This window comes from Bos indicus, chromosome 26 (genome assembly GCF_029378745.1).
Source record: "Bos indicus isolate NIAB-ARS_2022 breed Sahiwal x Tharparkar chromosome 26, NIAB-ARS_B.indTharparkar_mat_pri_1.0, whole genome shotgun sequence".
Taxonomy (NCBI): domain Eukaryota; kingdom Metazoa; phylum Chordata; class Mammalia; order Artiodactyla; family Bovidae; genus Bos; species Bos indicus.
The window spans coordinates 27055899-27082179 of record NC_091785.1 but is presented as its reverse complement, the minus strand read 5'-3'; the positions used below and the strand labels follow the sequence as shown (position 1 = coordinate 27082179).

Genomic DNA, 26281 nt, shown 5'->3' with positions numbered 1-26281 from the left:
GCAGAAGAGGGGTGACTGTACAAAGGTAAATGAAATTTGCTAGGATAACACTTGCACTGCACAGAGAAGGAAAAATGAACAGATTCAGCTTGTTTCAGGAGGACCGATCTCCCAGCAATTACACACCATTTCACTCGAGTCTTTATCATGCAAGCTTGTGTTCTTTCATTTAGGCTGTCACCACGCTGTTCTATAGTCCCAGTTTATTCTATTCCTTTCATGGCCAAAGACTCTCGCAAACATTATAAATTATATTAACTGTTGAATAGGATGTAGCAGTCCTGAGGCTACGGTTAGGAATTGCCTGTAGCTCAGATTGGTCAGATGACACAGGCCTGGCGTTATAAATCATGTGCTTCACAGTTAGATGAGAAGTAGAAGCATAGTTAATGATATACTACAATTTTTTGTCTCCTAAATGTGCTCAGCTGGACCTCCTCCTATATACTTTTTGTATCTCTGTCAGCTGGCTCGAGGGAAATGTTTTTTTATGGAAATGCCCTAAGATGAGGAGTCAAACAGAATGAAATTCTAGTCTCAATTCTTCAAATATTAACAGGATAAACGTAAGAGTGTCCTTTAGGCTTCATGTTGCTTTCAATGGAGCTGTGTTGTCCTAGGGAAAAAATAGTGAGAAATATGTAACTTTGCCAACAGAAAGTTTTCAATGCATAGATATTATACATTATATATTGTATATATGAAAATATATGTAATAATTCACAAATGATGAAAACAATACAGGATAAATGCTTCTGCAGGTGGCATGGAAAACATTTAAAATATTGTCAAAATCTGTCAACAGTTTCGTACTCATTTACTTGCATAGAGAAATGCATGGTTCTTTTTTTTTTTCTTTAATAGAAAATTATTTAATTAGTATACATGTGTTCCCCATCCTGAACCCTCCTCCCTCCTCCCTCCCCACACCATCCCTCTGGGTCGTCCCAGTGCACCAGCCCCAAGCATCCAGCATCGTGCATTGAACCTGGACTGGCATCTCGTTTCATACATGACGTTTCACATGTTTCAATTGAGTTTATTCTTGTATGCAGTGTAAATTTTATTTAGTTCTATTTCTGTGTATAAGTTCTTTTGCACACCACAAAGTATGTTGTTATCTTTTTTGTGTGTTCTTTGATGCAAGTGAAATCCATGAAATATACTTTCTCTGCTACCATTTTTGCATAGCCTGTTTAATTTTGTAAATGATACAGATAAAACTGATGAAGCAATGTTATAAACCAGAACAAATTTGGGAAGTTAATTATTTTCTTCATGGGACTCTCCTGGAGATTATAAATTAGAAGTATGTTGTTCAGATGAACACTTTTCTAGTTTCTCATCTATATGTCTTTCTTGAGGAAGAAACATTGTCAGGAAGAAGAAATACATATCACTTCAGCAAGTTGGAAGAGAGAAGTCTTTCTCATGCATATATACAGTCCCATTTCGTTCATGGGATGGACTCTGAAAAACAGGACAATTTCTTAATTACTTCCGATATTTTCTTATTCAAGTTAAGGTATTTTTTTCTGCAAATACAATTACAAATGTATGTATGTACATAAGCATATTAATTTTATACATGATTATATATTTCACACACATATACATACACATTTCTCTGTGTGTATGTTTAAGAGCCAAACCTTTCTGTTTAACCTCTACTAAAAATGCACTATCAAATTCTTAGAAAGATCTTACTGATTGAATGATAAGAATAAGATAGAATAGGAACTTGCACACCATACCACTTTACAGAACACAGAGGAAAACCATTCTACACAATCTGTGTTAGAAATCTACTCGTCCTGTAAACCTTGAGCATTCTGGAAGTTTCTCATTACCCAGGAAAAAGAGTAGCTTATATAGAAAGAATAAAGCTGTTTCAACATAATTTTATCACAACCTTGTTTTCCTGCACAGTCTGCTAACTGGAAATATTTGAGAGGCTGAGCTTGAACTGGATCCCAGGTGCGTGACATGGGTCACGGGTCACTGACAGTCACCCCAAGTTCCTGCTGTTAAGCAGAGAAGTTCGTGTGCAGGGAAGTTCAGTTCCAGTTCAGTTCCATCACTGAGCAGGGACCTCTGCGAGAGACTCTGTGCTTGAAAACAAAGCTGTCAGGCCCTGCTTAATTGATAAAAGGATCAAAGGTGTCATTTTGGCAACTCAGTGGACTGAGTGAAAGTCCATAAATATAAAAAGAAAACTAATTTAAGAATTTAACTAGCAGAATGATATTCAGAAAGCATCTAACTAGACTTAAATAGCATATGAAATAGAACATTACATTGGTTCTTAGAACATTAGAAATGAGGCAAGGAGACCAGATAATAGGAGTGTGGTTTTCTCTGATAGCTTTTCACAAATTACTCAGAAGGATGAGTGAAACAGCAGATTGATCTGGTTTTTTACTTTAAACACATGAACAGTTTTACCTTGTCTAGAAAACCTTGCCTTATACTGTTACTACCTAAAACGAGGTCCTTTGTCATTTGTTGGAGTTAAATATTTCATGGCCCAGAATTCTGGGGGTATGCCCGGTACAGATGCATCAGCCTGAGGATGCATGAAACAAGAGTCAGCCAACACGTTAAGTTGTGGTTATGCTTTGTTTCAAATGTATAATTTATTATATATTTGAAATAAATACATACAGGGAAGCCTGACCTGCTACGGTTCATGGGGGCTCTCAAAGAGTCGGACACGACCTAGCAACTGCACTACAACATCATAAGCTATTATTTTAGTAGAACAATATTTATCATCAACAAATACCCATGAACTATCTATTCTTGGAAAGTTGGGTAAGAGGAGGGAAGCAAAATAGGGAATAAGATGGAGTTTACTATCAAAAAGTAAAATAAATGGGTCTGAATCTCATCAGAACTTGTAAATTCTACATATTTGCTTCTTTTAAGTCCTTGTGTATAACAAATGCACTCTCAAAGAAACCCAGGGTGATTTTTTAAAACTAATACCATGGTAATTTTTTAACCGTAGAAATGATCTGATTTCCTAATTGTTTGTCCTATTTTGTAGCAATTTGAATATAAAGTCAAGTCATGCTTAGAAAATAATTCTATCTGCATATTTTGGACTAAAAACTTAAAATCATATACAACTCACTTATATCACTCCCAGGTATAATATCAGGATGCCTTGATCAGCATGGTAAATATTGCTCAGCATGTTTGTATATCGTCGCTGTGACAACTTCAGTGGCACTCACTCTCTTTTCCTTTCAGATATCAGAACTGATGATTCACAAGCTCAACCAAAACTCTGTGCACTTTGAGCTGAAGCCAGGGGTCCAAGTCCTTGTCCACGCAGCCCACTTAACAGCAGGTCAGTGTTCCCCTCCCTGGGTTCTGGCTAGTGGCTCTGGCAGAAGGGGATCCCAATTTGTTTCAGCAAAACAAGACTAACTGGTGTCACTGCTGATCAGAAATAGGGCTTCGTTCTTTGGAGGTTCTTTTGCTTGTCTTGTTTTTGTTTTGTTTTTTTTTGCCTTAATGGGGACCAGCAAGGTGAGAGAAAAAGTTGATTTTCCTGCCTGGTTCATGGCAAAAACCATCAGTGAATCACTTAAAATTCCCTCAAATAATAGCATATTTCATATTACAGAAATCTTGAAAATAAAGTTAACTTTACAAATAATGTTTTTTTCTGGTCTTTCTGTAAGACTTTACTTTTAAATCATTCATGCTATGAAGAATTTTCTTTCAGTTTGGGATAAAGAGGCACAATAGAAATAGCTGGGACCTAGAAGCTGTCCAGGGCCATAGCCAGGAGCTGAACCCCAGGTTGGTCAGTATCTTACAAATGAATGAATGTCATTGAATTTCTGTCTCTTCACTTGTACAAGATGATGGGGAAAATATTCTTCCTAAGGCCATATAGAAGTCTCAATAGTAATTCAGGTAGTTCCAAGTATATAGAAATAGATATTATTGTGCTATATTAATAATAAATTAACACCAGGTATTGGGTCCTTATTTTTGCAGAGTGCTATACTGGTGTTGCATAATGGCCAGCAGGCAGTGGCCTTTGCCTTCAGAAGTATAATCTAGTTGTGGTGTTTCAGAGTTTGGTGGTGACCGTGGTGGTGGTACTTTGGGGTGGGGGAAGTGGGCAGTGGGGGGATCTCTGAACAAGTGAAATGCATAAATGCCTTTACAGAGAGGCAGTAGCACATTTCTGAGTGCCTGGACTTTGCAGTTTTGCAGCCAGACCATCGGTTTCGGTCTTGCTCCATCACTTTCTTAGTATATAGACTCTGAGAGGAGACTTCTCTACAGCATCTGGAACAATGGAATTGTGTGAGGGTCAAGTTAGTTTAGGTTACACACATAGGGTAATGCCTGGTGCAGAGTCAGGTGTTATTTTTCCTTTTATCCTTTTTTATTATTAACAATCAAAGTTTTATGAGAAACTTAAAGCAGTTGTAAATTGCAGCCAGTCAAAATGACACAGGAAAGCTTCATAGAGGAGGTGGTCTTTGGGTCAGACCTTGAAAATTGGATAGGATTGAACTGAAGAGATTATTCCAAGCATAATCTTGGAATAATCAGGGAAGGAACATGAAAGCCCTGAATAAGTAGAGACAAGGAGCAGGTTTTTCCAATTCCATTCTCTGGTTTCCTGGAGGTTCCTGGAGGTGTGCTTAGGTCTAGAAGAAGGCCAAGCAGGTTGGCCACTGGCCTCTTTTCTACTTGGATTCCATCTTTTTACTTTATTAGGATTTCATAAAATGTTTTTCCTTAGAAAAAAGAAAAAAATACTGACTTAAAAAACAAACATATAAAAGTCACTGTGCTAAGCACAGGACATGGAGGTGAAAGGTGGAAATATGCCAGGCTGAGCTATTTCTTCTTCCTATGGTGGACTCTGGGAAGCCGTGGAGACCTAGGAGCAGAGATGTGACTGATTCAGAGTCACTTGAGAAAGGTGACTCTTAGGAGCAAGGATGGAGTAGAGCCAGCTTGCTATGCTGCAGCAAATGGATATAGTCAGTTGCATCCATCAACAGACATTTATTGAGTTGCTGGCTACTCTGAGCCAAGAAGTGTTCTCAGCATGAGATAGAGCCTCTGCCTTCATGAAGATTCCATCAGTGGAGAAGGCTGGGCAGGTAACACATTGAAAGTGACACTTTACAAATCATACTGATGGTGAAAGGTACTGAAGAAAATAAGAAAATATAAGAGAGTAGAAAGGGACTTCCCCAGTGGCCCAATGGTAAAGTATCCGCCTGCCATGCAAGAGACACAGATTTGATCCCTAGGCCGGAAAGATCCCCTCAAGTAGGAAATGGCAACCCACTCCAGTGTTCTTGCCTGGAGAATCCCCATGCACAGAGGAGTCTGACAGGCTACAGTCCGTGGGCGCGCAAAGAGTTGGGCATGACTGAGCACGCGCACAGAGAGTAGAAAACAATGGAGCACCTATGAGGGCAGCTTGTAAGCCTACGGCCTGAACAAACTGACCGCAGAGCGTTTGATGATCTTCTTGGCCGTTTCCTGCCAAGAAGATTGGCCTTTGATCTTTGGTGAGCAGTGGTGGCACATGGCAGTTACACATAGTTGGTTAAACTGGAAAACAAACTCCAGAAACATCCCTTGTCATCAGCCCAGTGGCCAAGCCACTGACAGTTGTTGTCATATCACTCTCCAAAGATGGTTTGATTAGTTTCCTAAAGTTGCATCTTACTTTATATATTAGTTAAGGATGCCTTTCTGTGATGACATCTGGGATCCAGAATTTAAAAAAAAAAAAAAAAATCCAGAAAGTGGCTAATGATCTGAAACTGCTTTGACCAGCGACTTGGCCTGGAAAATGGATATAGCAAAGGCACCCATGGATCCGAAGTTCCATGGAGGAAAGAAAGGTCATTCCTGATAACCAGGAAAAAATAATTCCACTGGTCTAAGTTCCAGTTGGCAAAGAGTAATGCAAAGTTGGGAAGATGTAGAAAATTTATCCAATTAATATTCATGCTTCATCCTGTAGCTGGAGATCAGTACTCAGATCCCTCAGAGAAGGGGCTGGCAAAAGGGAGTGTATTACTGGGAACTTAGGTAAGCATGCTGAGATTAGAAGGACAGACCTCTGCAACACAGATGTGTATTCTGCAGGGTTGCCAAGGGAACAAAAGGAAACTGGAGTTTGAGGCAAAAGCCCGAACTTAGACTGAGCCGTTTTGGAGACAGTGAGAAAATTATCTGGCTTCCAGTCATCCAGGCTGTCCCAGGTTCTTCTGAAAGTATCTCTCATACACCTTTGACAGTGTAATTTGAAACCTGATTACCTGGCCTTTTGTGCTTCCTAGGATGGCCAGAGTGAACGTGTATGTGGGTAATCAGCTCCCGTTTGAAGAATAAAAGAAGAGACTGTCAAGGGCTGACATAGGAATTGAGTCTTGGAAATTTTCGCTGTATTGATTTTAGCCATGTTGTCATAATAGCGTTAGGACTGGCAGTTCCAAGGGAGAGAGGTACAAAGTCGATTTCAGCCAGGCTTTCATATGCAAAAGGCAAGGCTTGTGTTAAGGCTGGCACTCTTCAATGACTGATGAGAAAGTAGAATATAGGAGTGATCGGTTTCATGTTGGAGATTGTTCCTAAGGTAACTCTACCTACCTGATTTTTTGTTTTTAACTGTTTGAACAGAGGGTAGATAGACTATGGTATCAAGGCAGTGGAGAGAATTCTCCTTTCACACATAGGAAATTTGGCATGTTGGGTAGGTGATCAGTTGGATGAGAGAGTTGCCACCATTTGTTTAAGTTGACATTAACACATCCATATTGGGATGGCTAGGAAGAGAAAGCAGAAAAATATCCCCTTTCTTGCCTGGGGGAAAGAAGACATGATGAGGAAGAGAATTTGATGCCGAACTTTCACCTAAGCTCCCTTCCCTTTCCTTTCATCCCCCTTACAGGCAGGAGAAAACAAAAATAAAATACAATCTCAAAAAAGGGAAGAAGGACCACTGCTTGCAACATTTCATGTCTCATAAGCAGGATTGCTAATACCTTCCCAGGGACCATTCCAGCACACTGCTGCATACCATTAATTGCTTAGCAGATGTTCAACAGCCTTCTTTTAAAAATATTTGAGCCGGAGTATATTGCTGGTGGGAGGGGCAATGCATAATTTGGTTTGTCTCCAAGGAAAAAGAACTGTCTCCTTTCAGGAATTTACTAGCCTTGCTTTGTTTTTCAAATTCAGTTCCCTGTTCGCTTTTATGGGAACACAAGGTAAGCGTTTCCAGGTACCTGGATGTCATTAGAGACAGGATTTCATTTGTTTCCCCCACATGTTCTGATTGGGAATTCATTAAATTTGGTGTCTAAGTGAGCTAAACTTTGAATGCAGTCCTTGTTTTGTTTTTAGCTCTTCCCGTGCTTCTCAGTTTCTGTACAATTCCTCCTGGGGTCCTCACCGCTCGTGATAGCGGCGTTCCTGAAACTCTCTTGAAGTAAAGATTTCAGATTGTGTGAGAATAAGAAGGGATGAGGAGCTGTTATCAAGAAGTTTGAGAGAGGGCCATGCCTTGAGTGGCTGTCTTTGGCTCTTAGGACCCCGTGGCAGCTGGCGTCATGTTTAGCAGACAGAGGGAGTATGACTCAGCCAAGCTGGGGGCTAGATGGAAGCACTGGTGTTTTGATGGAAGTGTACTTTTGCTCATGGTATTCCCAATTGGAGCATTACTTCCCTTTCTCTAATTTTCTACATAGTTTAAGTGTCTTTCTATTTTAAGGCTCAGCTCAATGTTAACCTTTACATGTTGTTTTTCTGGAACCCTTTACCTGGATATCATCTATCCCTTGTCAGAACTCACATGGGTTTTTTTAAGCTCTGTCTGATCCTCATCCTCTCTCCTATTTAATTTCCTGAGGATACAGTTCACCGTGTCTTTGTAGTGTCTCTATCATTGTATCTAGCACAGAAAATTGCATATATCATGTCTTCAGTAAATATTGCTTTTACAAATAATTAGAGATTTAATTAATTTATAAACTGTAGTTCAGTTCAGTCACTCAGTCATGTCTGACTCTTTGCAACCCCATGAACTGCAACACGCCAGGCTTCCCTGTCCATTACCAACTCCCAGAGCTTGCTCAGACTCATGTCCATTGAGTCAGTAATGCCATCCAACCATCTCATCCTCTGTCATCCCTTTCTCCTCCCACCTCCAAACTTTCCCAGCATCAGGTCTTTTCAAATGAGTCAGTTCTTCACATCAGGTAGCCAAAGTATTGGAGCTTCAGCTTCAGCATCAGTCCTTCCAGTGAATATTCAGAACTGATTTCCTTTAGGATGGACTGGCTGGATCTCCTTGCAGTCCAAGGGACTCTCAAGAATCTTATCCAACACCACAATTTAAAAACATCAATTCTTCAGCACTTAGCTTTCTTTATAGTCCAACTCTCATATCCATACACGACTACTGAAAAAACCATAGCTTGGACTAAATGGACCTTTGTTAGCAAAGTAATGTCTCTGCTTTTTAATATGCTGTCTAGGTTGGTCATAACTTTTCTTCCAAGGAATAAGCGTCTTTTAATTTCCTGGCTGCAGTCACCATCTGCAGTGATTTGGGAGCCCCCCAAAATAAAGTCTGTCACTGTTTCCATTGTTTCCCCATCTATTTTCCATGAAGTGATGGGACCAGATGCCATGATCTTAGTTTTCTGAATGCTGAGTTTTAAGCCAGCTTTTTCTCTCTTCTTTTTCACTTTCATCCAGAGGCTCTTTAGATCTTCTTCACTTTCTGCCATAAGGGTGGTGTCATCTACATGTATGAGGTTATTGATATTTCTCCTGCCAATCTGGATTCCAGCTTGTGCTTCATTCAGCCTGGCATTTCGCATGATGTACTCTGCATATAAGTTAAATAAGCAGGGTAACAAGATACAGCCTTTGACTAGGTGGATCACAACAAACTGGAAAATTCTTCAAGAGATGAGAATATCAGATCACCTTACCTGCCTCCTGAGAAATCTGTATGCATGTCAAGAAGCAACAGTTAGAACTGGACATAGAACAACAGACTGGTCCAAATCGGAAAAGGAGTACAACAAGGCTGTATAACCTGTAGAGATAGGTTCAAAACTCTCATCTTCTTGGTTATCCTTTGGATTCAGTGTGTTGGTCTATGAACTGGTCTCCATGACGTGTTATAATGTGTGTGTGTGTGTGTTAGCCACTCAGTCATGTCTGATTTTGTGATCCCATGGAATATAGCTGTCCAGGCTCCTCTGTCCATGGAATTTTCCTGGCAAGAATACTAGAGTGGTTTGCCATTCCTTTCTCCAGGAGTCCTGTTTTAATACCTCTTACCCAATAATGGGGGCGCCTTGCCTTCATTTAAATAGTAAGCTTCCCAGGAAAACCCACCTCTGTGCTTTCCTTATGTCAGATATCTTTTTTAAGACGTTTGATAGTTGTTGATATGTATGTTGTAGAAAATGGGTGAGTTGAAGGAAAATTGGAGCTCTATAAAGGAGAAGACCTAAAGACAATGGGAGAGGGACTGACAAGAGAGATGTTCCTGAAAGATACAGAAGCAAATTTAACTTATTGGCCATTATTTCACCAGAATAGTAAAATAAGGAGCAAAGCAAGCTCTGTCTCCCTTCATGACAGAGCTCAGGGTCTCAAACCTTAGATCACACTACACTTACCTGATCAAACAAACCATACCTTCTTCACATCTTTTGTAACGTCTCCCTTGAGTTCTCTCTTATCCGTGTTTTTACCCTGGCCTTCTTTTTATTGATTGATTGACTGACTGATTTTCTCCTGTATTTTAAGAGCTATGATGTGTGATGTAGGGATGGTTTAGGGAGAGTTTTTCCAACAAGACTCACAGGAAGTCTTGGGATCTGCTGCAGAATATTTGATGCCTGTAGGTAATTACAGCAGAACAAGCCTGGGCTGTTAACAAAATATCCCTAAAATACCAATAGTTTTCTCATTGCTTCTGGTAACTTGGGATTTACTCAAGGGCACACAGTTCATTTCCAGTTTATCATCTTACTTCTCCACATGACTCTGTACCTCACTATGCAATGATTCCTTTAAAACTATGGTTTTTCCAGAGATATGAAATAAACCAGTACTTTTGCTCAATGTACACTGGCTTGATCTGGGGCCCAAATACTAGTTGCATGAAGCTTTCCTAATTTTAAATCAAGAGGATGAAAAGCATTGCATGTGGAAGATTCAATAAAAATGAGCCTTCATGCTGAATAGGAGTTCAGTCAAAGCAGAGAAAATAAACCTGCCAGATTGAGGGGCTATGCTGAGCAGAAGCAGAACAAAGTTAGGTTTATGTGTAAAGTGATCCATAGTATGACATGTGTGTGGCATTTAGATACATACCCTCAAATATTCCTAACTGGATATTAACTGAAGATATAATTATGAGCAGAGGAAAGAGAGAGGGATACAATTCACGGGAATTAAATGTGTCATTATTTGACATGTCATTTATATTATACACTTTGTTCATCATCCATGCATAATGTGAGAAGACTCTCATCAACACATGTTTAGTTTACTGTTGCAAAGTATGATACACATGATAAAGGAAAGAAGGGGCAGATAAATGGATTTTCTAAGACCATAGGCCAACAGCCAATAATCCTTTCTCATTTTACAAAGTATTTACCCACTTTACAAGGATTTTTCAACTCTAGTAGCAAGAGATGGTCATTTATTTGATAGAGTTGGAAACCTAGAATCTCTTTTATAGTTGCCAAAGCAGATAACTGTCACGGTCATGTTGGTTTGGTGCTAGTGTTAGTCACTTAGTCATGTCTGACTCTTTGCGGCCCCCTGGACTGTAACCCACCTGGCTCCTCTGTCCATGGAATTTCCCAGGCAAGAATACTGGAGTGGGTTGCCATTCCCTTCTCCAGGGGATCTTTCTCCCAACCTTAGGATTGAACCCAGGTCTTCTGCATTGCAGGCATATTCTTTATGACACCAGAGAAGCAAGTGTCATAAAACAGACAAGAGGTGGTGCTGCTGGTTTAGTCACTAAGTCATGTCCAAGTCTTGTGACCCCGTGGACTGTAGCCTGCCCAGCTTCTCTGTCCACAGGATTCTCCAGGCAAAAATACTGGAGTGGATTGCCATTTCCTTCTCCGAAACAGACAAGTAAAGAACCATAGTAGGAAGCTGGGACTAGGAGGTGGGCACTCAGGTGAAGAGGCCAGGACCAGACCTCGCTTTAAACTGTGAGCTTTAGTTTATCACCTTTTAGTAGATTGCCAGGTGAAGGGAATCTGCTGACAGGTAATAAACTAAAGTTTTAATTGCTGATACAAACCTCTCACACTACACCAAAGTCTGTAACTTTGTTCCTGTGAGGATCCATGGTCATAAATTAATTCAGCAATTATATTTGGGAATGGGGGTGGGGACAGGGGGCAGGGGATGGGGAGAAAGCAGCTTAAAAAACGTATTGTTTCTCTTTTGGTAGAAGAGATGAGGGCAGTGAGACTAGAAGTTAATGCCTCAGCAAGCAAAGGGAAACACTACATTTTATTTGAGGACACAGAGCCTTCACTAGATGAATTCATATTAAATGACAACCAACAGCACTTAGGGATTCCGTGCATTTCACAGGAGTTATTTATTGGATAAATAAACTAAACCTTGAGAGATGAGACTTCTGTACAGTGGGACTGGAAAAGCTGGTGCTAACTGGTTCACTCAAAACATTTGGGATAAATAGCTGCCTGTTCTGTGGCTGGAAAATCTCCTTCTAGCTTAGGGTAGGCAATCCCTGCTATTAAACAGTTGTTCTTTTATTCGGCTGTGCGTCATAGTTTCGGAGGAAGCTTCATCAAAGTTGAGCTTCCTCAGGCCTCGCTGCGCTTTCCTGGAATCAGAATCCCAGGGATCTTTGGGAATCTGCCTTTGTAACAGGTTCCCCAAGAGATGTTTATGCAGCCAGGCCTTTCACCAGTCTCAGCAGCTGCTCTTACAAGCATTCTGCAGATAGAAATCTATCTGCGTAACAAGGAAAGGTGCTCGTCTATCTCCAGCAATAAATCTGATTTACAACTCAAGGCATCCACTCAAAACAGAGGCATGCATTTAAAAAAAGGAAAAAAGGCCCTTGATATTAAGTGTAGGAAGAAATTAGTAATAAACATTAAAATCTAATTCCTTGACGTATTTGGAGCAAATTTAATTGGCCGAATGAGTAGACGACAGTGGGAGTAAGGGGAAAAAAATGAAACCTGCCTCTGAATGTGGGATAGACTCTATCCATAATCTAGATGGATGGCAAAGGCCAGCCAAGAGCTGTGGCTGTGAAGCAGTTGAAAAATGATTAAAGCGTGAACCAGAATATTAGTGGCAGAACAGCCATGGGTTTTATGAAAGTTAAACAAATGATATTATCTCGGTGTTGTTAATGTGCTAGTGTGAATAGAAAATGATACATCCACACCTCTCTGTATTTCTGCACATATTAGAGAATCAGCGTGCTCTTCCACTCTTAGCTTTGTGGTGGGGGTCACTGTTCTTCTGGGGTTTTGGATACTGATTGGTAAAAAAAAGGTAAAAGCTTAATATTTCTCAAAGCCTCAAATCTCAGGCTGAAATTTTTTAAAATGTAATACCACATAACTGCTCTCAACCCCTCCTATCTGTCTAGCAGTCGCCTTGCTTAAGCTATTATGTTTAGGAAGCCTGTCCTTTGTCAAGGGTATGTGTGGGTTTTTAATAAAACTGTTATCTTGTGTTATCTTAGCCTCCATGGTTGCTGCTGACTGGTTCAATTTCTTTTCAGGTGTAATAAAAAGATATTATCACAGAGATGTTAGAGAATTAATATTTCCCAGCTTCGCTTACTACCTCTGGATATGTTATGAGTCAATGTGGGAGGGGATAAGGTACTCAGAATTTCAGTCTAGGTCAAGATACATCATGAATTCTGCCTAACAGTTTACATTGAGGAAGACCCTTTCACTTGAAGGCAGAATTAGCATGAGTTCAGAAGCTTTAGAAAACACAGTATCACATAAGCCACATTGTTATACATGCAGATGCCCAATTGTGAAGTTGTGGAGCTCAGACCTGTAAAGTGAAATAGATGGTTACAATAACATTTTCCGTTTAGGGATGAAATTAACACTAGTGGAATTCTTCCACAACCAATAAATTTATCTGTCTCTTTAGTCTTTGGTTGCCTTATGGTCTACACGGTTATCATTTACGAGTCTTTGGTGAGTAAAGTCATGCTTGTAATACTTTTCCTTTCTTCTGTTTTTCCTCTCAAATATTTTTTTTTTCCTCTACACATAATTAGGTTGTTTCACAGACATGTGGACCCAGTGGTTTTTGACAGTTATTAAGCTGTTATGGTATTATGATAAGTAATAACAGGTGCTGAGATATTAAATATATCCCTTTCCCAAAGGTGACTAAATGACTGTGATACTTTCATAAATATGCCAGGGACCAGCAATGAAGCGGTTCATTAGCTTCAGAAGATTCATAAGCTTTTTTTTTTTTCCCTAAGATTTCCTGGGTCTATAGAAAGGCATGAATGACTATAGGTTAACTGCCCTGAAGATGTACCCAGAATCTCCTGGGCAGAGAATGGTCAGATGAACAGTTCGGCAACAGTACAATCATATATCAGGTTGGAAATAAGCCACAGTTAGGATGCAGGAGATGCAGTTCCCTTCAGGGAATGCCTTCCAGAGAAAATGGCACAACCAAGGAAGATAGGAGAACACATACACAATACAGAGAATATACCAGAACCTAGGACGAGCTACCTTTTAGGCACTAAGTTTCTTATACCTGCAGGGACCAAGGTTGTCAGGCCATATCTGTTGTGTCTATATAAGATTTAGTAGCATTCCCTTTCATTCTCAAAGTGCCCTGGTTTAGAAAAGAACATTTATGGTCATCTTATTTATACCCAGGCACCCTGTCAGGAGGGACAAAAGTCCATACCAAGAATTGGATAATGTAGAGCCCAACAGTAAGAATTACTAATTGGATGTTCAACCCATTGAAATAAAAGGGTTTTGAAGAGAGAAGGAGTCAGTAAGCTATAGCTGTGTAACAAACCACCCCCAACTTCAGTGGCTTGACGTAGCATTTATGATTGCATATGAGCCTGTGTAGCAGCTTGGTGGCTCTTCTGATTTTGTCTGTACTCACTGTGTGTTATGCAGTTAGCTGAGCATTGTTGGGTAGAAAGCTCTGCTGATCTTGACTGGGCTGCCCCGTGTTGGGGGTCAGCTGGCTGTAGGCTGGCCTGGAATAGCCTCAGTTGGGATAATTAAGCTCTGCTGCACGTGGTTTCTCATACCTCAGTGGGCTTCCTTGGGCTTGCTCTAACGTGGCAGTGACAGGATTCCAAGAGAGAAAGCAAAAGTGTGTGAGACCTTGAAACTCACACTGGTACACCATCACTTGTCTTGCATTCTATTGCCAAATCAAGTCCAATGCCAGCCCAGATTCAAGGGGGTGAGGAAAGGAATTTCTCCTTTTGGTAAGAGAAGCTTCAAATTCGAATAGCCTGCTGCTTGGGCACAGAAAGAAGTATAGAATTGATGCAGTAGTGCAATCAATCTACATGAGGCTGAGCACTCTCCTCAGGGAGATCTGAAATGCTTTTAGGTAGTTTAACTAAAATTAATTTAAAACTCTCCTGGAGTCATAACAGGATAGAGCTACTATTATGATTAGGTTTGGATTTGTTGACTTTGGTGTTCAGGTCACTCAGTCATGTCCGACTCTTTGCAACCCCATGGACTGCAGCACGCCAGGCTTCCCTATCCTTCACTATCCTGGAATTTGTTCAAACTTAGGTCCATTGAGTCAGTGATGCCATCCAACTATCTCATTGTCCCCTTCTCCCCCCTTCAATCTTTTTCAGCCTCAGGGTCTTTTCAAATGAGTCAGGTCTTTGCATCAGGTGGCCAAAGTATTGGAGCTTCAGATTCAGCATCAGTTCTTCCAATGAATATTCAGGATTGATTTCTTTTAGGGTTGACTGGTTTGATCTCCTTGTAGTCCAAGGGACTCTGAAGAGTCTTCTCCAGCACCACAGTTCAAAAGCATCAATTCTTCAGTGCCCAGCCTTCTTTATGGTCCAACTCTCACATCCGTACATGACCACTGGAAAAACCATAGCTTTGACTAGATGGATCTTTGTTGGCAAAGTAATGTCTTTGCTTTTTAATACTGTATATAGGTTTGTCATAGCTTTTCTTCCAAGGAGTAAGAGTCTTTTAATTTCATGGCTGAAGTCACCATCTGCAGTGATTTTGGAGCCCAAGAAAATAAAGTCTGTCACTGTTTCCATTGTTTCCCCATCTATTTGTCATGAAGTGATGGGACTGGATGCCATGATCTTAGTTTTTTGAATGTTGAGTTTAAAGTTAGCATTTTCATTCTCCTCTTTTACCTTCATCAAGAGGCTCTTTAATTCCTCTTCACTTTCTGCCATTAGGGTGATGTCCTTTGCATATATGAAGTTATTGATATTTCCCCTGTCAATGTCAATTCCAGCTTGTACTTCATCCTGCCCGGCATTTCTCATGATGTACTATGCAAAGAAGTTAAATATCCAGGGTGACAATATACAGCCTTGACATATTCCTTTCCCGATTTCCAACCAGTCCATTGTTCCATATCTGGCCCTAACTACTGCTTCTTGACCTGCATAGAGGTTTCTCAGGAGGCAGGTAAGATGGTCTGGTATCCCCATCTCTTGAAGAATTTTCCACAGTTTGTTGTGATCCACACAGTCAAAGGCTTTAGTGTAGTCAATGAAGCAGAAATAGATGTTTTTCTGGAATTCTCTGGCTTTTTCTGTGATCCAGTAGATCTTGGTAATTTGATCTCTGGATTTTTCTAAATCCACCTTGTACATCTGAAAGTTCTTGGTTTAAACTACCGCTCAATTGCACTCAGTTCACATGCTAGCAAGGTAATACTCAAAATCCTCCAAGCTAGACTTCAACTGTATGTGACCTGAGAACTTCCAGGTTTGGATTTGAACTGGAAGGAAGGGCTGTTGGACAAATGAGGGTGCTCTGTCGTAAGGTTCCGTAAACCCTTCCTGTGATCTAGATAAACTTTCTCTGTTCCAGTCCCATACAAGTTTAATTTCTGAAAAAGAGATTTCAGACCACATGTATTTTGTGATATTCAAGGCATGTAAGTAAAGGCTGGCTTAGGTCTGCTTTAGAGGCAAGAGAGGAAAAATCAATCAAAGTTTGGCGAACTTGAACTTGCTTTTGTAACTTCTTGACAGCACTAACTTCTGGATCAGAAATGCAATATGAGTTCAAAGTTCCAGGATCATAGAGCAGGTAGATTTCCCAGAAAGTCCCTTTGGTAGAATGAGTATCAGTACAGACCACAGTAAGGATATTTGCGGAGCTTCTCCAGGGTGATGCTGCCATGTTGTTGACTTTCAAACTGGAAAATAACCTAAAGGGGCAAGGCTGCAGCCAAGGGGATTAGTGATGCTCCGGATGAAGCATTCCCTGAAGCGTGTTCTGTGGACCCAGGTCGGCAAAGGGCATGTGCCCCAACGACTTTATGAACCCCTGTGATGAAGTCATGTGAGTTTCCTTCCTGTAGGACTGCTGCGAGCTTTCATATACTGAATCTCCAAGATGGGGAATGTCATATATACAGTTTCCCTAAATTATCTGGCCATGAACTCTAGTTATCTTTCAGGGCTTGTCCTCTATAGAGTACACTTTTAAGAAATAGAATAGCAATGATATAATGGTTTTAAAGTCATTGGGCATGTACCATCTGCCAGACACCATGTTAGCACTTTATAAATTCCATCTTATTTTATTCTCACAGCTTTCTAAAATAGGCACTAGTTTTATCTCCATTTTGCAGATGAGGAAACCGAGGTTAAGTTTAAGTCATTTAGTGTGTCGGCAAGTGGCCAAGTAAGAATCTGATTTCAAACAGGGACCGTATCAGTTATTTCACCCTAAACTTAAGTTTCTGAGTTCACTCTCCTCTCATATACTCAAGCCTCAAGCTGTGACCTTACTTACCACTCACTGTGTATGGATCACTTTTCACAAGAATTCTTGTTATTCCTGTAAGCATCACTATTATCATAATCAGTCCGGGTCCTCATGAATAGAATGTAATAATTCAGTGCATTTCTGCAGGATTGTAGAAACGACATGTACCAGCATCAGCCTTAGAACTGTCAAGTCACATGCTGTATTGCTATGTCCATGCTTTATGGTGTGTGTCAACTGTGGCAAATAAACCACTCAGCATTTGCCCCTTCTACCTTGCTTAGGCTGTAATTGGAGAGGGATTAATTTATGCTTATTGCAGACAGTAAGCTAAAGCTCATTTATCATGAGTGTTCATTCCTCGGCAAAACACATACAAACCCACCTAGTAATGTTGGGCAAACTGTGACACGCATCTGAGGTTGTGTGGAGTAGCAATAGTCCTGTTTACCTTCAGACACAGATCGGCAAGCAGGAGTCGCCACGAAACACAGAGGGCAGCAGTACTCAACCTCTCACTGCTGCTGCCTGCTTCCTGCCGCTGAGCAGTGACTCGCGATGCAAAGATGGCCGGGGGAGTGCATACATTTTAGACCTCGGGATACAGAAGCTCATTTTCCCAAAATAATGTGCGAATTTCTTAACATTGTTAATGCCGCCTACTTGTAAATGATGATTTGAGTGGGAATCATTTAGATTTGAAAGATTTCAGCTTGTGATGGGGAGATAGAGGAGGAGGAAGGGGAGAGAAGGGACACAGAGTCCATTTGTGTGTTTGCTTTCTGTGTCAGTGAGAACCTGGCTGCAGCAATTTCTTCACTTTAGTTTTACATTTATTTCAAATGCCAACCCTTTCAAGCAGCCTTAGTATTCTTCCTGGTTTCTCCATAACACTGATGTTCTGCTTGTTCTGAAAGGGCATTCAGCTGGGAATCAGAGGTTCAGCTAATACAGCTACTTGCCTTTACTCATCCTTATATTCCACAGCTTCTCCCTGGGCCTCCCTTAATTCCCTGTCAAATGTGGGGTTTGCATTAGAAGATTGCCTTTAATTGCTTTCCAGTATTATTTCCAAAAGTGTTAGGATGGTATTGTGATAATGTCCAGAGAGAAATAGAGTGAAACTTTTATCTTTTAGAGTTACAGATGAAATTATATAATAGCTGAGATTTGTTTCAACATAACCCAGTGTTGGGGTTGTGGGCACTGGACAGGGTAGAAATAAAATAACATTGTCTTTGGGTTGATGGTTATTGAAGAGTGATGGATGCATGAGGGTTCATTCTCTATGTACAGTTATCACTGATAAATTGTTGTTTAGTTGCTAGGGTATATCTGACTCTTTTACAACCCTGCCGGGCTCTCTGTCTGTGCAGTTTCCCAGGCAAGAATGCTGGAGTGGGTTGCCATTTCCTTTTCCAGGGTATCTTCCTGACCCAGGGACTGAACCCATGTCTCCTGCACTGGCAGGCAGATTCTTTAACACTGAGCCACGAGGGAAGCCCACCACCCATAAATACACACATGCCTATGTATGTGCATATACATGTTATCAGAGTTTAAGAGTGTATGACCTAGGATTCTAATTGGTCCTTTGAAAACATAAGAATACTTTGACCTTGTCACTTGTTAATTTGCTTCATGTGCTTTACTTTTAGCCTTTAGCCCCATTCTCAGAAATATCTTTTAAAATTCCAGATATCTCCTGCTGAAATTAGCCCAGGGTTGAAGTATATAGAAAAGTGTGCATGTGTGTGTGTTTGTGAGAGACAGAGAGAAGAGGGACTTTAAGTCTTGGTTCTTCCATTTACTTGTCCTGAGTCCTTTGGAGCGACACTAACCAGGGAGGCCCTCACGGTTTCTGTCTGTTCAGTGGGGATCACTACCCTTCCCTCCACAGTGAAAGTCAGTTGCGGTAATGTCTATGACAGATGGAAGGTGTTCTTTACCCACTGACCTTCTACCCATCGTGATGTGAGTGCTCAAGTATTCCCGGACCCCTTTGCACTGTGTTTGCCTAAGTAAATGGAAGAGACCTTTATTTTTCAGTTTCGAGCCCAAAGCGCATTTGCCTTGGGTGTTCTGTTCAGTGAACACATCCTGTCTCCTCACACACACACTTCACAGCTTAAATGCTGCTTGACTTAGGGAGGAGAATCGGAGATGTAGCTTCATTTTAGCCCTTCCTAAAAGCTAATTCTATTAAAACAATAAACCTGTTTTCTGAGAAAGAGGGCTTGGTTTGTATTTTTCGCCAAAACTGGTATATGGAATTTCCAGTCATAGTTACTGCACGCCTGGGATGTAATCGTTGAATCACCAGACGAAGCAGAAGCAGCCTTGGGTCTTGTTTGAAACCATCAGCATTGCAGACACCCATCCTGAAGTTTTGTATCTGGGTGACCATAACATTGTGCTCTTGGCTCTCAACAGAAAAGAGCCACAGAAAACGGTGCTTAAAGGTCACCTGCATTCCTGGATATTGGGCTTTGCTTAAACTGACGGAAGGTAAAGGTCAGTGTCCAGGCTTCTGAGGGGTATGCGTGGTTTGCCTTTTATGCTGGAGCTATGCTATGTTTGCAAAATGTCAGTGTTCGAGAGGGTGAAAATTAATTGCTAAGTCATTAAAGTAGAGCAGGCTGACCCTGCGCTAGAGGAGGGGAGTTTGCAGGTGGAGAGAGATGCTCCCCAGAGCCGCACTCTAGGAGTGAGGTCACGGAGGGAGAATCTTTCATGGATGCCAAGGCATCTGTTTAGTCCAAGAGGAGGACTCACTGTCTCTGAGAGACTGGCGCCTCCTGGCACGAGCTGTCTGGACTTTGGCAAGTTGCAGAGACGATGCCGGATTTCACATCTTTCCTCCCGCATCAGAGCAGCTGCCCTCGTAAAATATTCACTTAGCCATCAGTTTCCTATGTGTAAAAAATATAAGCAACCAGTTCTCTCACATGACAACTGCTGGGATAGGAGTGAGAGGGGTTGGATAATTCATGAATGTATTCCTGCTGGTAGTGTTTCTGGTTTTCTGCATTACTTGGGGGGGAAGCTTGCATTCAGAATATAGACACATTTAATAGTCATATTATAAATATTGATTCAAAGCAATAATAGCAGTAGCAATAAAAGCTAAGACTCATAAAGGGCTTACTATGTGCCTAGCAATGTTATCCATGCTTTATGTACATCGATTGATTTAATTCTCACAAAAACCCAATGAGACATGTACTTTTATTTTCAGCTCCCCCGATCAGGCATGGGAAGGTGAAGTAACTTGCCTAGCAACTAACAACCAGCCTGTAGTAGGGCAGGCCTTGGACCTAAGCAGGCCGGCTCCACAGTCTGTGCTTAAAATCGTTCCGCTGTACTTCTTGAACAGGCCAGTTGGAGCGTTCTGGGGCCTGGGACAGGCTCAGATGCACCCACGTGTCCGGCCATGTGAGGTACATCGTGTGTGCACATCCCACGCGGCACTGCGGGATGCACCATGCCTCCGTGTGAACACCCCAAGCCTGTCACAGAGTCACGCCCACCCCCCTGCCCGCCGGTGACCGTGCCTTGCTTTTCTCCCCAGCTCCGCTGGTGGATCTCACTCCAACCCACAGTGGCTCTGCCATGCTGATGCTGCTGTCCGTGGTGTTCGTGGGGCTGGCGGTGTTCGTCATCTACAAGTTCAAAAGGTGGGTGTCCCCCTCCACAATCTCCCTCCTTCCCTCCTCCTTCTCCCCGACAGGTTCAGAAGCCTTTGTGGCCGTGATGTACATGTCCCGTGCACAGCAGTGATGGTTTCTGTTAATGTTTTAGGAAGATCCCGGGGATTAATGTTTATGCCCAGATGCAGAATGAAAAAGAACAAGAGATGGTCAGTCGAGTCAGTCACCCTGAAAGCAGGCCCTATGTCCCTCAGACTGAACTCAGGCGGCCTGGCCAGCTGATAGATGAGAAGGTGGAGTCCCAGCTCATAGGTAAATGATTCCTGGTAGCCCTCAGCTCTTCAGCCTGAGTAGTCAATGGCTGGCTCTCTCTCTAACCCTTCTCTGGCTTGACGTAACCACTTTCTATGCTCTAACATCCCTGAGAGAAACAGCTAAGATGCCTCTTTCCCCGCTTCCTTCCTTTATAAAAGAGAGAGAGAGAGAAAAAAAAAAAGTTTTCTCGCTCTTATCTAGTTTTTTCTCTTCTGAGTTTATTCCTTTTTTGCAAAAACGCTTGCTGAAACACTGGGCTTCAAGTGTTCATGGGCAAAGAGCAGAGTATGTGCTCTAACAGTATATGAGAAGGACAGAGCTCAGAGGCTAGAGCTGCTGATCCTAGAGGGCTGGGAAGGTTTTGGGAGCCAGGGTTTATAATGACCAGAGCAGGCCACGGCAGCCCCACCTGGAGACAGTTCCAAGGATGGCAGACTGCTCCAGAACACAAGTAGAAGAAAGACTGATCACCCTGTTTTGTTTTTTTTTTAATCTAGCTTTAATCTAAAATTGTCCCCCAGGAAACATGGAACCTAAGAATTCTGAGGACAAGAGCCATCAAGTTGGCAGGACATGTCAGGAGTGAAGTTTCCTGGAGAGAGCACTGGAGGGTTAGATTGTCCTAGAGCAGCTGGCAGATTTCTTCCTCCTTTTCACCTGTGCCCTACCAGAAGTCTTAAAGTGGATTTCAACATAATTCAGTAGGGCTCATGCTGCCTGGAAAGAAACCATGGGAATCCAACAGCTAGGTGTAGAAAGTCTCAGGGTAATTGCTATATTCTACTATTTATTGTAGAGGAAATTTCCCAGGAAATTAGGTAAATCCGTGAAGCCACCATTGTGATCCATTTCTCTCCTAGTCTCCTCCTGTGTGGTGGCCATAGAGTTGAAGCTGTAAATGTTCCCATTTAGACCCTGCATTGCTGACTCTGATGGATACATTGTTATATAAGCATTCATGCTTTACTTCAATGTGATAATGCCAAACCACCTAGAAGGTCCTTAGCTAGGACTGTTAATCTGAAACCTGGAAAAGAAAGAGAAAAAAGTGCTTAGAGGGAAACAGCATCCTCTCTTTAAACTAGTCTGGGAAAGTTCTGTGCCTATATTAAGGGGAAATTTAAATGTGCTGCCTGGCTTGTATGGGAGGTAATGATAAAACAACCCCCACATCTGGTGTCCAGTTTTCACAGCATGCTTCCTTTTATTTGAGGAGACAAGGTGATAAATGAGTAATTGCTTTGGGTTAAAAAGAAAAAGGTTTTTTGGTCTTCAAGTCCAGAGAAGTTCACCCTATTTATTTCTAAAGCTTCTAAGTGCATTTTTGTGGGTCGTTTGGTTTTCAATCCCATTTCCACCGGGTGTGAAGCATAGGCAGTGTTTGCTTTATTAAAGTAGCAGCCCCTCCTTCACCAGGAACAGCTCCCAGCGCGTTGCAACGTGTCTGACACCTTTCCATTTCCAGTGTCATTAAATGAGTAAGTGTTACACGTTTTCTCTTAGGAGAGTAGCTTTACCCTCCCCTCCCTCCCCTTCTACTCAACCTGGTGACTCATCTCTCCGATTGCAAAGAGCAAGACACGCCACTCCACCTTCAACGCCAAAGCGGGGATCGGCTGGGGCTCAATTTGCCATTTAAGGAAAACCCCCAAAGGCTACAGGCGACCTGCTGATCAGGAAAGAATTTCGCTCTTGTCAAGTGCATCCTTCTCCATGACCACTAACTTTGTGTTTTGTTTTGTTTTTTTCCCTTTGTTGTTCTGTTTCCTATCTTGCCAGGAAGTATTTCCATAGTTGCTGAGAATCAAAGCACAAAAGAAATCCCTACCTATGTAAATGTTTGACTGGAGGACGCCAGTAAAAACAAAAACAGACAAATAAAATAAAAACAGTCAAAATCCAAACAGACAAACAAACACTCACTGCATCGGGACTTTTTAATTCTTCAGACACAACAAGGGTTTTTAGCTTTAAGCCTGTGCATGTGGACAGTACCTTGAGAACATGCTTGGAGGGGCAGTGTACAGGTGCTCTATTTTAATGGAAAAAACACTCCCCTCCCCCTTTCTTCTTCTCTCTCTTTTTTCTGATCGGTCGTGTTTGTAGAAAATTCCTAACATATATAGGCCAAGGAGATCTGCATGTATTTTTGGAAATATTCTTGGCTCTAGATTTAACAGCTCTTTTAGCACTATAGGCTGATGGGTGGATTAGCCACCCCGGCTCTTTTCACAAGACACAAAGACATGCACAGGAGTTCAAAACCCTGAGCTGTTTCTCTGTTCCACTTTCCTTGTTGCTATTTTCCCCTTCTAAGTTATCTTGGGGAGCTCTGTTGGCTGACAGCGGTCACAAGGTGGCCTTCTCCATTCTGAGTGGCCATAGGGACAAAGAAGCAACTTCAGGCTCCATGGATGCAGGCAGAATAGGGAAGGAAGGAAGGAAGGAAGGAAGGCAGGGGGCAAGTGTGTCAAAAGTGGACCTGGGTTTCCCGTTTCCCCTTCCAATCATGACGACCTCTCCTCTAGCTTTCCCTACTCCTGCCCTGTGTAGGAAACAGAATCCCAGTTTACCCACATTCTGACCTTCCCGTTTGTCTGCTCTCCACGTGTGGTCACAATCTGTCAATGCCTTTGTATCTCTTCCTTCCCGTCCCCAACTTACCCTACAACAGCTCCTGCCTTTTCTTCCCAAACACGTTGCTAGATTCTGGACTTTCATCCTGATGTTCCTTAAAAACTGACCTCGCCTCTGCCAACCCTGCCTCCACCACCCAAAGTTTCTGATCTCTGTGTCAGCTTTGCACATGTCCACGCATGCAGCCTCCATATACATCCTGCCCTGCAGGGGTCAGCTTCATGGTTTGTTTGTTTGTTTTTTTTGTCTCCTCCTGTAGAACCTGCCTTTTCTAAGTATCCTTGTCTTTCCCACCTGGAAACACATAATGTGTGTGAAAGAGTTGAGAGATGCAAAGCAAGTCAAACCTGGCCCATGTATCTTAGAAAAGAAAGTGTTCGAATGAATGGTGGTTTTTCCTCACAGCTTAACAAATATCTCCTGCAGTCAGATTCCAGAAGATTCTTGTGAGAAATGTTCTGCATGTGTTACTGTGTGGCAGGGCAATTTCCTCCTGTGATGGTTGCTATTACCCAGTATTTCTTCTTTTACAGTAGAGTGAAATTATTTGTAAAATAAAACCGATGTTAAACAGAAGAAGAACCTAGTTAATGGATTTAATGTTTAAGAGTGTCAAAAAGTCTAAGCATATATGGAGGTCTTGCCATATTGGGATGGGATTGTGATTATGTTGGATGACCCTAGACTTCTACATGTGTGCTCTCTGCTCTGTGAGTCTCATAGTATCAGCAAAGGACAATTTAATAAGTGTAAAGGGGTGGAGTCAGCAGACTCAGGCAGATTGGCTCAACGCAGGAAGAAATCCCCGTTCTCCCAGGGCCATCAGAAAAGTATGTCCAACAGCAGCCTTTGGAGTATTATGGATTGGATAAAGCCCACTCTAAAATATAAGAGAAAGGACAATGGCAGTGTCCTAGAGATCCTGATGACCCCTGCCTTTGTGTAGCTCAAGTAGGGAAGAGTAGCAAATCTTCATTCAGAAGTTAATCAAGCAGAAGTGTTGATGGTTGAAGATGCTTGGTATGAATCTGGGAAACAGATTGTGCCTGAGGCCGCCATCTATTTGTAGACCTCAATTGATCCCCAACCTGCCAGGCTTCCTATCCCATAGGAAACATTTTCACTGATCCTCTTCGATTGGAGCCTCCCAAATTTAATCTGGAAGACCGTGTTTGGAAACCAAAAGAGGCTCATTCACAACAGAACAGGGAGTCATCAGAGTTGCAGTTCAATTAATTTTAATTGGAAAACTGAAAAAGGGAATAATACTCAATCTAGCACAGTGCCTTGCTTAGAATAGGTATTAAGAAAATTAATGTTGGAAGAATTAGTGTTGGAAGAATAAATGAATACACGAGAAGACATAGAGAAGAATGGGATTGTAAGTCCTCATCTAAAACAGAGGTGGAGATGAGATGACTGGCATTTTGGGAAGTGATCACAGATGGCCAGTTCTAGATTCAGCATCTCCAAGGTCCTCATGTTCCTCTCCTTAGAGCTCCCTCCCACCTAGAGGAGACTGGTGAGGCAAAGTATTTTGCTCAGAGGGGATCTTATTGTTCATATGATCTAGCTCCATGGTTCTCAAAGTGTGGTACCCAGAGACCAGCAGTATCAGCATCACCTCAGACTTGTTAGAAATCCAGATTTTATGTCCCCTTAACATCAGACCTACTGAATTAGAAACTGCAGAGTTGGGGCCCAGAAGACTGTTTTTACAAGCTCTTCAAGTGGTTCTGAAATACTCTAAAGTTTGAGAACCATCATGGGAGGCCACACCAGCTCAATCCCGAAGAGAAGGTAGTGATGAGAGCCTGCCAATGGGAGGGACCCAAGTGCCTACCTACTCACTAACAGCAGGTACAAACACACTGAGGAGTTTGGTGGGCTCAAGGCCAGAGGAATGGGTGGGGAGGGATGGATGGGAAAGGCAAGATTCAGGGCAAACTGCGAATCTGATGTTGAAACATTTTCCAAAATCCCGGAGGGCAAACTGTGCATGCTCCACTCTGAACTGCCCAACCCAGGTTTCCTCCTTTGCCTTATTTTTAATTGGATTCACTCTCCAAAATGCAGAGTTTGCTTTGCTTTTTTTCAGAAGTTCCAAACAGCAACTTTGAGAGCAATGGGGTGCTTGGCAGCTGTTCTGTGTTTTCCAGGATTCCAACTGAGCATTGAAATTCCCTCATTTGCCAACTTATTTTTATAGGAAGCCAATTAAAAAAAAAAAAAAAAGAAAGTTTTCTTATAGTATTGGAACTACTTCTAATTTTAAAATGACTTTTTTGATGTATTTTTTGTTAAATACTATGTAGTGTAATGTATAATTGCTCTTGTTTATTGCTTTTACAATCATATTTATTAAACGGATAATGTCTCTAAAATCTATGCCTCAAGGTATTTCTTTTATTCCAAACCTCGGTGTTCAGTCCAGATATAGAAGCGCTAAATCTATAGGGTTTCATAAAGGCTAAATGCATGAGAGTTTAGGAAGCACCACAGGTTTGAGGGCTTTGCGTTTGGGGGGCTTTGGATTTTGCTGTTGAAGTAGGATATATAGTCTACTGCCTGAATGCTACCCGCATTTCAGTTGACTGTATAATGTCTGTTGGTTTACTATTGCTT

The 26281-nt window shown here is 41.7% G+C and overlaps 1 protein-coding gene across 4 annotated transcripts in view; it reads left to right on the top strand.

Moving 5' to 3' along the window:
- SORCS1 (sortilin related VPS10 domain containing receptor 1) overlaps positions 1-26046 on the top strand; it is a 578046-nt gene extending 552000 nt beyond the window's left edge. Inside the window, exons 24-27 of one of the 4 annotated variants that reach the window (XM_070780803.1) lie at positions 3256-3355; positions 20626-20731; positions 20856-21016; positions 25755-26046. In XM_070780803.1, the coding sequence (XP_070636904.1) occupies positions 3256-3355; positions 20626-20731; positions 20856-21016; positions 25755-25834 (447 nt within the window). In that variant the 3' untranslated portion in view covers positions 25835-26046. Of the gene's footprint in view, positions 1-3255; positions 3356-20625; positions 20732-20855; positions 21017-22522; positions 22938-25754 lie in introns of those variants that run through there. The other 3 variants (XM_070780801.1, XM_070780800.1, XM_070780802.1) reach the window with 3 other exon arrangements.
- The last annotated feature ends 235 nt before the right edge of the window (positions 26047-26281 follow it).